This window comes from Amblyomma mixtum, chromosome 8 (assembly GCF_055824585.1).
Source record: "Amblyomma mixtum isolate Tamu chromosome 8, ASM5582458v1, whole genome shotgun sequence".
In the NCBI taxonomy this organism is placed as follows: Eukaryota; Metazoa; Arthropoda; class Arachnida; order Ixodida; family Ixodidae; genus Amblyomma; species Amblyomma mixtum.
Window position 1 is genome coordinate 11,043,345 of NC_143019.1, and position 13,325 is coordinate 11,056,669.

The 13,325-nt window shown below is 45.2% G+C and overlaps 2 protein-coding genes across 2 annotated transcripts in view; both read right to left on the reverse strand.

The window, feature by feature from the left end:
- Positions 1–13,325, reverse strand: part of LOC149331310 (uncharacterized) — a 164,728-nt gene that overhangs the window by 24,572 nt on the left and 126,831 nt on the right. The gene's annotated exons all lie outside the window — the stretch shown is intronic.
- On the reverse strand, positions 7,030–10,317 carry LOC149331311 (uncharacterized). Its single transcript, XM_089556446.1, has 3 exons — positions 10,168–10,317; positions 9,375–9,456; positions 7,030–7,691 (listed from the first exon to the last, which is right to left on the reverse strand). Exons 2-3 carry the CDS (start codon positions 9,439–9,441, stop codon positions 7,141–7,143), a joined length of 618 nt encoding a protein of 205 aa, XP_089412572.1. The 5' UTR covers positions 9,442–9,456; positions 10,168–10,317; the 3' UTR covers positions 7,030–7,140.

A 13,325-nucleotide genomic window follows, 5' to 3' on the forward strand; every position in this document is an offset into this window, starting at 1 on the left:
TGAAAATTAAATTTTAAGCAGGAAATATTGCCCTTAGCTATGTTGTTATTACGTACAAGCAATGGCGCAGTGCTCTTCCTAAATGGTTTTGCCGTCAGTCATAACGCTACCATCTCACGAACATTCTTAGATCAGTCCTCATTCTTAATATATACACCGCAATGTATAGGCAAAGGTTGTGTAGGCGCTGCAGCAACTAAAAGGAAAAAAAATAAACTGAATATAACTGGCATATTATTTAAAAAACTGCGCTAGAGTATGAGTGTACAACTGGTTGAAATATTGTTAGTGCATTGTGCGAGCGTCGTTTATCGCTCCTGTTTCTTTCGTATCCCCTCATTGTGGACATTAACCCATTCAGTTGATGTGTAGGGTCAAAGTGGTCATTATATAATTTCAGATATCTCTGTTTTATTCTACAGCGTTACAAACGAATAGCCGCTTAGTCGTCAGTTGCATTAATAAGAAGTGAACATAGGGATATACTTGACTATAAATGGAGCGCTACATCAAGGTTACTTTGCTTCACGCACATGGTGACCACGCGGAAATCGTCATTCCTAAACTCTGACTGTCGCTAGGTGCTACCGTGCACAGATGCCACCATGAATGCAGCACAGGATGATCAGAAAGAAGGCTTGTTTATGGATAATCAAAAACCTGGGGTAAAAGTTGCTCGTAGGTTGATTATTGTGTTCGGTCCTTAATTAGGGGCTATACCACCTTTTCGCCGGTAATTAATGTTGCCTGTGAATCTGCGCCCAAGCTGGCTTTGTTATGCCATTAATGGTTATTCTAGCGTGATAAATCTCCAAAAATTTGAAGATAATTTAGGGTTTATTAAGAAAAGTGCCTTTTTTTAACAGCGGTGGTGCGCAGCGCGCAAAAATGTTTTGTAACGGCCGTAGGTACAATACAGAGCCCACATTTTTCTTAACTCTCCAGGAAATGTTGCCACACTATACATGTAGTCGTCACTGCATTCGTAAGGTACTATTCCTGGCTGCTCGGCTTTTTGCCTGCGTTTTCTATTTGCGCACAATGCACAGAACTTGTTGAAATATCTTATGGATGCAATACCGTTTTACCAAACGGTGACCATTGTTTTCATCTTTCTAAAGAACACTAAGGGCACGTTTTTAGCAGAGTGGCTGAGAGATAAAGTAGTATGGTGCGACGATGCTTGCGGCAAAATAACTTATTTTATTATTCTTCACAGAAAACCTGTAGAGAGATTTTTCGCCATTTTTGCTGTATCGCATTGGAAACAATGCACAATGCAAAGTCTTTGTATGGCACCTGAAGAAAGGCAGGAGTGGGCTAGATACCAATGGCTCTAACTGGAAACAATTGGAACCACATTTAAACCGGTTAATCCTGCCTCTCTGAGAGCATTACAAGAGTTACAAAGAATGGGTGCTTTAGCTTTAGCCGATGTTTCCCAGCGCGTCGAAATGTCGGTGGGGCCGCAGCTGCAGCGTCACATTTTCTTAGAATTTCGGGGCCTTAATTTCTGGAACTGGGTGTTGCTATGGGTGTTGAGAGAAAGGCGTTTATTTCTTCAAAGTGGTCGCACGTTCCATAACATATTTAAGACAATATATATGTCTGCTAAAAAAGCATTGTTTGCAATAGGAACACCCTTTATTAGTTTCACTTCATCGCAGCATACTGAATTTTCAGCTGGCCGCAGTTGTGTAGGGCGAACCCTTGAACATTCAACGAAAGAAGGAACAGAAAAAATTCTGCCAGTTTATATCATTCGGTGTGATGCGAAAAAATTTGGAAAGCAGTAGTGAATGTACATTTAATTTTTGCATCGATCCCCTTCCAAATGAGTCTTTAAATTCTAGGTGGTCGTACCTTTATCCCGCCGCTGCAGCGAGGGCTCCAGGAGCAGGAGCTCTGGGTTGTTCGGCAACCCACTGGTGTCGCTGATGCTTCTAAAGCTATAAAATAACCCTGTGATTTGCTGTCTTTTTAACGAATTGGGCCAATGCATGGCGTAAATATGACGTCCGTTGGGACCTATGTCCTCTCTTCCAACCTCTTACGACCTCTTCTGTTTATCAGCATGGGTGTCTTCAGTGCGGGCGCTCGTAGTTAAGCCAAGCAGAAACGCTGCGCAGTCACGTGATCAGTGAGAGAGGAGCGTGTTCGGCCGGTTCCATGCCGGCGGTGACGTCACGACGCAGGATCAGGTGACCAGCGCTGATCCTGTAGGCGGCCGGCGCTGCTGACCGGGGTGATGCTGGTCGTGTTGGGAAGGCTGAACGCTAGACGCGACGTAACAACACAGTCACATGACGGATTCTGATCGTGTGAGGCCGCGTGACTTTGACGTCATTTCACACTACTTCACGTGACGCATGAGGTAAATGATCGTGTGCCCTGAAACCGGGAATTGAAACGCAAATAATTATGTCTAGTTGACTATTCATGTTTAGCTACCTACTACAGTACCGCGTATTGGCCTAGTTACTTAACCTACTACCACAAACATGGGTCTGCCATGCCGTGTAGTCCATGTGCAGACAGCACTTTCGTATCTTTTATGGCTTTTTAATGAAAAATTGGTAAAGATTAAAAAAAGAAAACATGGTTTAGGAGTTGGTTCTATGGCACTCATTTGATCGTCGTCTCAATTTCGATGGAGGAGAGATTCTAGAGGCCCGTGTGCTGTGCGATGTCAGTGCACGTTAAAGAACCCCAGGTGGTCGAAATTTCCGGAGCCCTTCGCTACGGCGTCTCTCATAGCCTGAGTCGCTTTGGGACGTTAAACCCTATAAACCAAACCAAACCAAACCATCATTGTTAATGTAAATCTGCTTTATTCTCGAGTATCAGTTCAGAAAGCCAGCGTGTCTCTTTGGCTGATTGAAATCTGAGTTTAGTATAATTCGATGAGCCATTTCCTTAGTATAAAATAGCTATTTAGCGGATCGATCTGTAATTATTTGCTTGGTGCTTTCTTGCACGCTTACTATTGCGTCATTATTGCATCCATCATTGTGCACATACATAACTGCATCTATTCACGTAACATTCTCTCTCTGCTTTACAACCCTAAGCGCGACCGCGTTCAAGTGCCTGGCAGCGCTGTTCGTGCTTCAGGCGACATTTACCGCGCCCTTCGTTTTTTTCTATGCCTAACCTCCTCGCAGTGTTGAGCATGCACCATGAGGAATGTCCGAGTGCTCAGTTGAGACCTGAGTACGAAATCGCAAAGTTAGCGGCTTTATAAAGTGAGAATTACATGGAGTAAAGTAAGTTTCATATTATTTCTCATAGCTGCTAGTCTATGGACACTTTAGTTCCATTTTTGGTTCCAGGTTCCCCTTAAGTCTTCCTAGTTTTTCATTGACATGCAGAATAAAAATGCGGTATGGCCCAAAACAGAGGGACCTAGGAAGGCCACGTAAGTATTGCGTAATTTTTGCACCAGATAGGCCGCTTTAAACTAGATAATCCGGAAGAACTTTTCAGAGCGCAGTTCTTAGGTGCCCGTTCGTGGATTCTGCGTCGTAGTAGTCATCATCATCATCATCGTCGTTGTCGGCGTAACACGCCACCTGATGACAGTGGCAGGCAGTAGCAGAGTGAAACGCCACCCGTCACTACGAGAGCAGAGGGACAGGCACCCGGAAGGTGGCTGCCACGCAAAGATCCTGGAGGGCGGCTAGCAGCGTAGAACGCCACCTGTGACCGGGGGCAGGTGGCGTGTGAATAGCTGCCCTCAAAGTTCGCTTGACCGACTATCCTAATCGTATGCCAATTATTCTTAACAATAATGTTATCAATTTTTTAAAGACACACTTTGGACAGAACAGGTCTGTGAAAAGGAGCAAAAACCCGGCCATTCCGGTGGCACGTAGGTTTCCCTCGTACCAACGAAACCGAATTGGCGGTTTTAGGTACGATGCCAACGGCATCAATCCGACGAAAAGGAAATGCAGGAACCATCACAGACTGAAATTTATGAGCACGACTTGAATCATCAACTGCTGAAAAAATAAGTGTAAGCTTACAACAGGTCGCTCGGCTTTGGGAAGTGAAAACTCAGTACTTTTGGATGTCCACACGCAGTTCATTTACTCTCCACTCTTTGGCCTCTGTCTGCCATCCGGCTCTGACAAAAGGGCAAACGCTCAAGCGACGCGACTGATCACTTATTAAACGAAATAATATATGCAGCCAATTGTGCTTCTCCTCTTCACCGAAGTACAGGTTGAGGTTTTTTTAGTATGAAGACAGGACAAGCGTGCTTGCCCTGTGTGCAGATATAGTATAGTCTATGGTTAGAGCCATATCCTCCTATTAGTGCGAAGTTACGGGTTTCAACCCATTATTGTAACGCAAAAAGTATGGGCATGTCTAAGACATTTTTTGATAGGCCCACATCTGTAAGCCAGAGCGGTCATGCTTTCCTTATATTTATCGCTTTTTTATATAGAGTCAGTCATTCAAACGCGTAACGCGCACAAGCAGAGATAATGCCCACATAGCGAGAAAATAGAACACTGCGGTTTCTCATATTAGTAATTATTTCAGTTATTTCCGGCATCTCTCTGTACGCCTTGACTGGAGTTATGCGAACATTCAAAAGAGGGTTTATTCATCAAGGCAGATAATTGAGCAAGTTGGTGAGCATTAATTGTATATAACACAAGCTCTACAAACACAGACATAAAGGGGGGGGGGGGTGGACACAGAGAGAAAGCGCTGTGTTCCCCTTCGTGTCTCTGTTTGTAGCGATTGTGTTATTCACAAAGAGCGTTTGTGGTCAGGGAGAGAATGAATAAGAAATAAGGATACTGAAGTATTTAGTTCGCCATGCAATGAAATTCCGTTAAATAAATTAAAAAAAAACTCCCAGTCCTCACAACGAATACTTCCAGAATATAAAGTATTCATTGGCACGCCTAGCAGTCATTTTTTTCGCGGTGTCAAAACAATCACCGCCGGGAACCTGGACTATCTCATATCTTTTTATCAGTGCCGCTCTCTAAAAAGTGTATGATTGGGTACACAACCAGGAAAATATTTACTTAAATTTAACATGGCGGGGGGTAAGTGTAAGAACGGAGGCATGTAATATTAAAGTACCATTTTACAAATGACGTATTATATTGTAACGTGGCGGCCAGCCGAAGAATGAGGCGTGGTGAACCATGAACGAGAGATGATTTTAATGGCCGCTGGCCTAGCGCGAGCGCTCCGTCCCGCGCCACTGCCAGCTTCGTCTTCGTCACACTACCCGGGGCCTCCGAGCGATCGTCCCGATCGGTGACGAACAGACGGCGAAATGGCGATGGTCCTGAGTGGGGGGTTGAACAGCATGTAGAAGATGGTGCAGTGCTGGCCGCCACGATGAGAAAGATGAGAGAATGAATCCCGGTCCACGAAGCATCCGGGCCGTAGGGTGCCAGGAGCTGACGGCCGAGGCCGTTGGACGCACCGGACGGCAGGGGCAGGGGGGCGGTGTCCTCATGTGTGGGCAGGGTCTTGGGTCGGTCGGGTCTCGGGTCGGTCGGGTCTCGGGTCGGTCGGGTCTCGGGTCGTCGGGTGTCGGGTCGGTGGGGTCTCGGGTCGGTGGGGTCTCGGGTCGGTGGGGTCTCAGGTCGGTGGGGTCTCGGGACGGTGGTGTCTTGGGTCGTCGTGTCTTGAGGTCCGGGCGGGGGACGGGGCTGGGGTGAGCGGCGAGGTCGGCTCAGGTTCGGCGGGCTGGGGCACGGCCGGGCGGCGCAGACCAGGCACTCACCGCCGACGTCCACGGCAGGCGCAGGACACCGAAGCTCCGGGACCAGGATGGCGATGAAAGGACCCCAGCACCTCACACCAAATGTAACGTGGCGGCCAGCCGAAGAATGAGGCGTGGTGAACCATGAACGAGACATGATTTTAATGGCCGCTGGCCTAGCGCGAGCGCTCCGTCCCGCGCCACTGCCAGCTTCGTCTTCGTCACAATATATTATTGTTTTGCAATGTATTTTTCATGATGACCAACCTTTAACAAAGTTATCCTAGCTAGAGATACTCGTCTTTGGTTTCAATTTTTTCTGCCGATAACAAATACGTCAGGAAAAAGTGAACCCAGCGAACTAAAAAAAAAACTGCGGCTGAATTTTCCGGTAGAACATTGTCTAACCACGTCACAGACGTGACCTGTGATTTTATTAATTCGTGAGTGTTCAGTTTCCAGTCTCTTTCAAAGTTGACAGTGAGGCTGCTGAGTTAATGATGCACCTTCTCGTCTCATTTTCGTAGCCTGAAGTTCTGGCATAGTAATTTTTGGCGAATGAATAGAAGTATGCTCAAAAGTGGCAATTGCAGAAAAGTGAACTCTTTAGAAATTTATTCGGAAGGTTTGAACTTCTAGGAGCTCTGTAAAGCAAAGAACAAAGGACTCTTGAGTTCCTTTGAGTCAAAGGTGCCTTGACATTGTGGAGCATCAAATGCGGTCGCAGTGAACATTAGTTAACGTGAAACGATAGGCTAAAATGAGCATTAAATGCATTTTTAACGTCACCCATTCAATAAGGTCTAAAAGAGGTCATGTTGTAAACAGTGTTATATTATTGTTAAATTACTTTCAGCACAGTTTACTCTAATTTAGTATAAAAGCAACATGACGGTGTAGATTTTTTTTCTTCAGAAGGGATGCCAAAAAGGTTTCTTTCGTCCGGGTTTGAACAGAAGCATTTTTCTTGCATCTTTGAATATTTCAATGATGACCTTAGATTCTGCATAGGTATGTACAGACGTAATGGTCTCTTTGTTTCTTGCATATAATTATGATTATGACTAGGAAATGAACAGTGAATATGCATTCAGCTTTGCTGTTGCTAACACAAAAATCTCCACAGTTTTTACAGCAAATCAAATAATATCATGAGAAGGCCGCAATTTCCGGTACTATGGAAAAGAAAGGACTGCTGAAGTTGAGTAAAGCTGCATGAGATGCAGGGCAACTGTGCTGTGTAAAGTTGAAATAGGCTGAAGTGAGTTTTTTAAAGGAATGCTTCGATCTGAACAAGAAAAAAAACATGTTTTTATTTTCATTCATTGTGACCGAGGCAGCGGTCATGTTCGTAGTACTGAGGGGGGGTCCGTTTTGTTCAGTCGTCACCAGGTATCTGTCTACTTCGCCAGCTGTTCCAGCATCCTGTGCATTCTCCAAGGCAGGTTCTCAATCCAGAAATCCTTAACAAACGCAGGCATAAGCTTGCTCACAATGTGAGTCGCCGTCTTGACCACATCGCCGGCGCCGTCTAGTTTGACGTCCACCGTCTCGACCCATTTCGGCCAAACCGCAACTGGGCGCAAGGTCACCTTGCCGTCCACTTCTTCGACATCAAAGTTAACGCAGATCTTGACGTGGTTTGCCTGGGTGCCCGCGGTTCCCGTCTGTCCGCCGCAGTACTTCCATGGAACGGACATTTTGAGCGGACCCCGAGAGCCCATGCTGATGTCGATGTGCGGCTTGCCGTCCTTGCAGAAGACACGTACGGTGCCGTAGCGCTTGAGGTTGTTGAGGCCGGTCAATGTCATGTCACCCACGGTGATTCCGGAGAGCACTTCGTTGTGCTTGGAAGAATCGCCGGGGCCGGGAAAAGAGTACTCGTTCGGAACCTTGGCGAGGAACCGGTCAACCAGTTCCTCCCAGTCTTCGTCCGGGATCTGACATTTCTCTGCAGGCCACAAAGAAAAAAATGAAAATGTGATTTCTTCGCGTTTTTCTGAAGCAAAAGCTTTAAAGTTTTAATAAAAGGCGCACGTGGCAATATTGGCGTCAAAATAGCGCACTGTTTTTACTCCCTGAGGCTTTTGCAGAACAATAAAAAATTTTTTGCTTGCACACAGCGCATCATCAGCATGTGATATAGTCGTGTTTCATGCACACGTTTGACACAGACGAATAAGCAGATTTCATACGAGTTCGGAATTGCCTTTTATATGGTTAACCTTTGTCGGCATGTTCCGTTTTGAAAACTCGTGCAAACAGCCGCCTTAGCTGACTGCTGTAATTTTCGAAATTGTCATTGATATCGTCAAATTCGGTAAGCATGTCACTTTCTCAAAACATGTTCAACTCGCTTCGAAGAGCGGTTATTGGGACCTATGGCTCGCAGGCAGATGCCGAGCTTGAAACAGCTAATAGGTAAAAGGCGAAAATTAACTCAGAGCCAAGGAACGAAGAAGTAGCAGAACTTTTTGCTGGGCTAGTTGGTCCATTCTGACATTGGTGAAAACAGCGCGAAAGAAGAAGCCCGAAGGCGAAACGAGGAAGTGACAGGAAAGAGCGCTGACTGACAACTGAATTTATTGAGCGAATTTATTTCCTGTCACTTCCTCGTTTCGCCTTCGGGCTTCTTCTTTCGCGCTGTTTTCACCAATGTCAGAACGAAGAAGTAAGGGGATAAAGTAAATTGAACAGAAAAATGTGCCCCCCATTCGTCACTATACTTCTACGAATACTCGATTGCCTTTAGCGGATTACCTGTTGTGTGGCGTTCAGGTAGTTTAGGATACTGTGCAACTCAAATGTTACTCGCTTGTCCATAATGCAGTTAATCTTCTCGAGTGATATGCTCGACCAGCCTTCAAAGAAGTTACAAACTATACAATCCCCAAACGTTGTTATTGCCTGTGATGTTGACATTACTCCCTGCTGTTTGATTAGGACAATGCCATCAGTCGCGCTGACCGCGCATCGCACTATAAATCGGATGCAAAAGTTCCAAACATTCGATGTGAGCCTATGCGACATTCTGAGCGTGATGTCAACTTTAGCATGATGCCAACTTTAACTTCTAAGATGTAAATTTGTTTTTCAAAAGCTTTCCGCAGATATATTAGTCATTATTTCAGGGCTGGTTTGCTTCCGCTGGCTGAAATTATTAGATCTAATCATATAGTTTTTCGAGAAAAATAGCTAGTGTCCTCCTCCTGGTATTTTATCTTGACCACGTGTAAAGTGTGTAGCGAGCGTATCTATTCGGCTGGACCGATTGATGCTGTGAGGGTTTTTCTCTCGTAGATACTTTTGAAGAAAAATTGAGCTCTTACTTAACCTTCGCGTTTGCAGTTTTTTTTTCTCATAATTTCTTCAAATACTTCCAGCAACGTGTCAGTAAACGGTTATTAGACATGACCATTGACCCAGAAAACTCACGCATTCAAAAATGTGATAATGTACCTGATGTGCGCATTCTCTTGCTTAATGATGAAATTTGCCTCAAAATGAGCAAGGACATTGTTTATGTGACAACGAAAGAAAGGCGCAAATACTAGTGGTGTTGCACTGCTGCACAAGTGTTACTCTAGGAGCACTTCAACATGACTGCTGATATCATTTAAAGGCAGGGCCTCACCTGGGATGGCGGTGACAAATCCGACCAGTAGAAACACAAACAGGCCAGCTACTTGAAGTGATGCCATCCTGATTTGAAAAGCCTGCAATAACGACATAAAAACAAATGTTCATATATCTATAGACACTCGAAAGAGGAAATTGTTGCGAACGCCTCCTTAACGCCTAAATGCCTCATCTTCAAACTTTTTTTTTTCTTACTTCGCCATCTCACAATTTTCTCTTAAGCTCACTGCTTCTGCATAAGTTCGGCGTTGTCGAGTTATTTGTATAGAGCGTTAAAAGAAGAACATAACATTGCCCAACGAGATCTATATTTGGGTTTTTTTCTGTAATATATAGAATATATCGTGCTAGCCGAAAAGATCCATGGAGGTAAAAATTTGAGCAAAAAACTTTGTTATCTGTCACAGCGGGACCTAAAAAGTTCCCATTTTCTCGCCATCTTCCTTTGAGGACCTCGAAATCATTTAACATGCATAAAAACCATGGAACATAGACATTGCCTTTTCCAATTTACAATATTTACTTCTCGAGCATTAAACATCGACCAATAATCTTTGTTCTGGAAACGTTCCCCAGTGTTATAACAGGGTCTCTTGCCTGCATTGACAGCTACCTCGCTAAACAGCACTGAAGAGAAAGTTGCGCAATCATCTAGGCTGCTTTGAATAAAAGACGGCAGCGATAAGAGGTACTGCTAGTAAAGAGTGCCCGCAATAATTTTCAAGTATCTCTCTCTTACTCTTTCAAATGTAGCTGAACGGCAAAATATTAGCCGCAGATGCACTTACCCGACAACTGTATCAGAGCGTAGTCTCCTTTTGATGCAGTGAGTCCTGCGGCGTCACACGTTGCGCCGAAAGAAACCAGTCCGACACGTATGTTTTTCCAGCGGGGCGACTTTATCACTTATATACCCGGGAAGAAGTTGGAACCTATATTTAGAAAACAGGCATCAACCGCCGAGACGGAAGGTTATCGCAGACTCGTGCCTCCCAAATCGAACGTTAATGGTGCGCTCTCCGCGCCTTCCGCGACCGCGCACAATTATGGATGATCTCCGCAGCCACCTTTGGCTGTGAGTTGCAAGGCCACGCGAGAGAGATCAAGTCGCGCTCAGCCTTGTATTCCCTGCACGTACATGCACAAATGTACAGCCGAAACGAAAACAAACCATCGGCACCGAGGTCGCATATGCTAGTAACAAACAAGGATAGAGCTTCTGCAGTGCTATCAAAGTAGGGGGATGGGAGGGGAAGAGGTGATTGCATCACCATCGCTTTCAGTGGTGGAGGAAACGGCTCATAAAGGTGCCTTGTCGTCAACTTAGACGTGATGCGAAGGGGATAGACTTGGTAAAGTGCAAGGTCTGCGTAGTCATGCCCAGACAAGTCGGGCCAAGCGTACGTCTGCAAGGTCACCTTGTTTTGGCGTAGTCTCGATAGCTGCATATTGTAACTTCCTCCTGTGGATTTTGGCAAAGTGCGGGAGCAGGTACAAGCAGGTAATGTAGAAGGCGAGTCGGTGTAAACAGTGCAATTGACGGATTAAGGGTAAGCAAGAGTAAATGGAACTTTCAATGCACGCATTTTAACGCGAACACACTATTACGATTGGTAAACCCCGTGCAAGACCTAGCAATTTTTGTGGGTTTGAGAGATGAGAAAGAAATAAGTAAAAAGAAATCAAGTAAATATCCGCGACTAGGATTCTACCCCGTGGCAGCGGGAAGAGATCAGCTTGGATGCTCACTGCGCGAGAGCACCAGGTTATCACCGCAGCCTTGCACGCCTCGTGTAAAACTGATGATGATGGTGTCCTTAGGCTTAATGGCTGGAACGCACTCTCGCTGAGTGCATTGCACATCGTCTTATTCATTTATGCAGTGCAAATCTTGTTCTTCATCAACTAATACTGCTATCACGCTGACATCCGCGCTTTGAGCTATATGACGGTAGTGACATGTTAGAAGGAGCTTTTAAAAAGAAAGAAAAATAAAACTATCTGCCCTTACCGCAAGATGGCATAGAGATGTGCGGTTTATGCGTTGGCGAGAACAACACTGTGGAGGAAACACGGCACTAGAGCAATACGCGTCGGCGTTGACAACGCCAACGCACTGCACTGCAACGCCACTGCAGCGTAGGCCACCGGTGTACATTGATTTGGTTTGACTTATTGGGGTTTAATGTCTCAAAGTGACTCAGGCTATGAGGGACGGTGTAATGAAGAGGTTTGGAAATTTCGACCACCTGGGGTTCTTTAACTCTCACTGACACCGCACAGTACACGGACCTCTAGAATTTCGCCTTCACCGAAATTCGACCACCGTGGCCGGGATCAGACCCATGTCTTTCGGGTCAGAAGCTGAGCGCCATAACCACTGAGCCACTGCGGCGGGTTGGTGTATACGGGTAATTTGGCATTGGCGATGAAAAAGTTCACACGCATAATTGGCTTCCTGGGCCCCTCAATCGCTCTATCAAGTAAGTAGCGATGGCATCCACCTACATAAAACTGTGCTTTCGTAAAATATATGTTTCTTACGAATGCTAAAACGCCAGCAGCCATTTTTTCTTGCGCTGCTCGCGAAATATTCAAGCACAAGGTGTTGATACTGGCACTGATATTGAGCCGGATACGAAGCTGTACATTGGGCTCCTGTTTATACTGATCTTGTTGGATATCTTATTGTTTCCTAAATGATCGGCATAGATGTGCGCTGCTTGTTGATGAGCAACGTGTAGGGTTTCGATCAGAAACAGAGAGCAAAGAATCGTTGGCCAGGCAACTCATTTTAGGCTGGCAGAATAACCAATCATTAGCACATTGAGGACGTGTGCAATAGGTTCCGATACCTCGCATGACCCTTTTTTGTGGTTTTAAGTCCCGAGAATGCGCCAGGTGCACGCGACACCCGTGCCTTAGACACATGTTTGTTTGCTTTTCCATGCCAAGCAATACGATCGACGTTTAATTCTAGCACTAGCTCAGGCCATTCAGTGGTTAGGACGTTGCTATGCTGAGGAAAAGCTGGCGGACTGCATCAAGTTTTGATTTTTGAGAATAAATTTCAAAGGGTTTGTTATAATTATCGTCTCTGCGTCCAAGCCGATGCAGAGCTCTCCACTGCAAAAAGCCTTATAGCTTGGCTGTAGTTCTCAGAGGCTTGAGCGGCTCCCTTTCAATTTCTGTTAATTTATTATTACTTATGCCTATAGACCATGAAACGTACTCTATACCCGTCCACGTTTCGCATTTTTAAAGCTTCACTGAAATTACGGCTCAGAACTCTAATTCTGTTTTTAAAATAAGCAATACGAAGAAGATGGCTATTCGAATATTTGGAAGGAGAACTTCTACCATCTAGAATTATTTGCAGTGTTATTTCAGTGCTCTTTTTACCCACTCGGGTGTGTTTATCGTTCATAGATCTACGGTTACATGCAAACACTTTGATACTGTTTTGCTGAATGTTTGTAAACACGCTAGCTATTATATAATTAGATATGAAAACTCTTCCTGGTCGTTTCAGGCATTTATTGCTTTCAGAGTATCCTGATCTATTGATTGATTGTAAAACATTTTATTCGCCGGGAAGAGCTTGGCAAGAGGTCGCGTTAAGTGGTCGAGAGTACATAGCCCTCGACGACTTTGTCAGCCCACTCCACCGCCAAAACTTGCGTTCTGGGGTCAGAGCTAGCTAGCACGGTCTCCCACCGCTCGAGTGAAGGAGCTGTAACTAGATCACCCGGAGGTGGCTCTATTTTGCAGTCCCACAGGATGTGATCTATTGATGCGTCGGCCCTCTCCTTGCTTCGTACTTGGCGCGGCCTCGTCTGAAAAATTGCATCTTTCCTCGCCTGCAATTGGGAGACAATAGGGAAATGATTAGGTCATAATATTTATATCGTCCAGAAATTAGTGTGCTGAACCAGCGAATGAGAAC

Bases quoted from the DNA above. Each gene is read 5' to 3' on its own strand.
- LOC149331311 (XM_089556446.1), bottom strand. From the start codon at position 9,441: ATGGCATCACTTCAAGTAGCTGGCCTGTTTGTGTTTCTACTGGTCGGA. The intron at 7,692-9,374 runs GTGAGGCCCTGC...TGTGGCCTGCAG, and splicing joins ATTTGTCACCGCCATCCCAG to AGAAATGTCAGATCCCGGAC.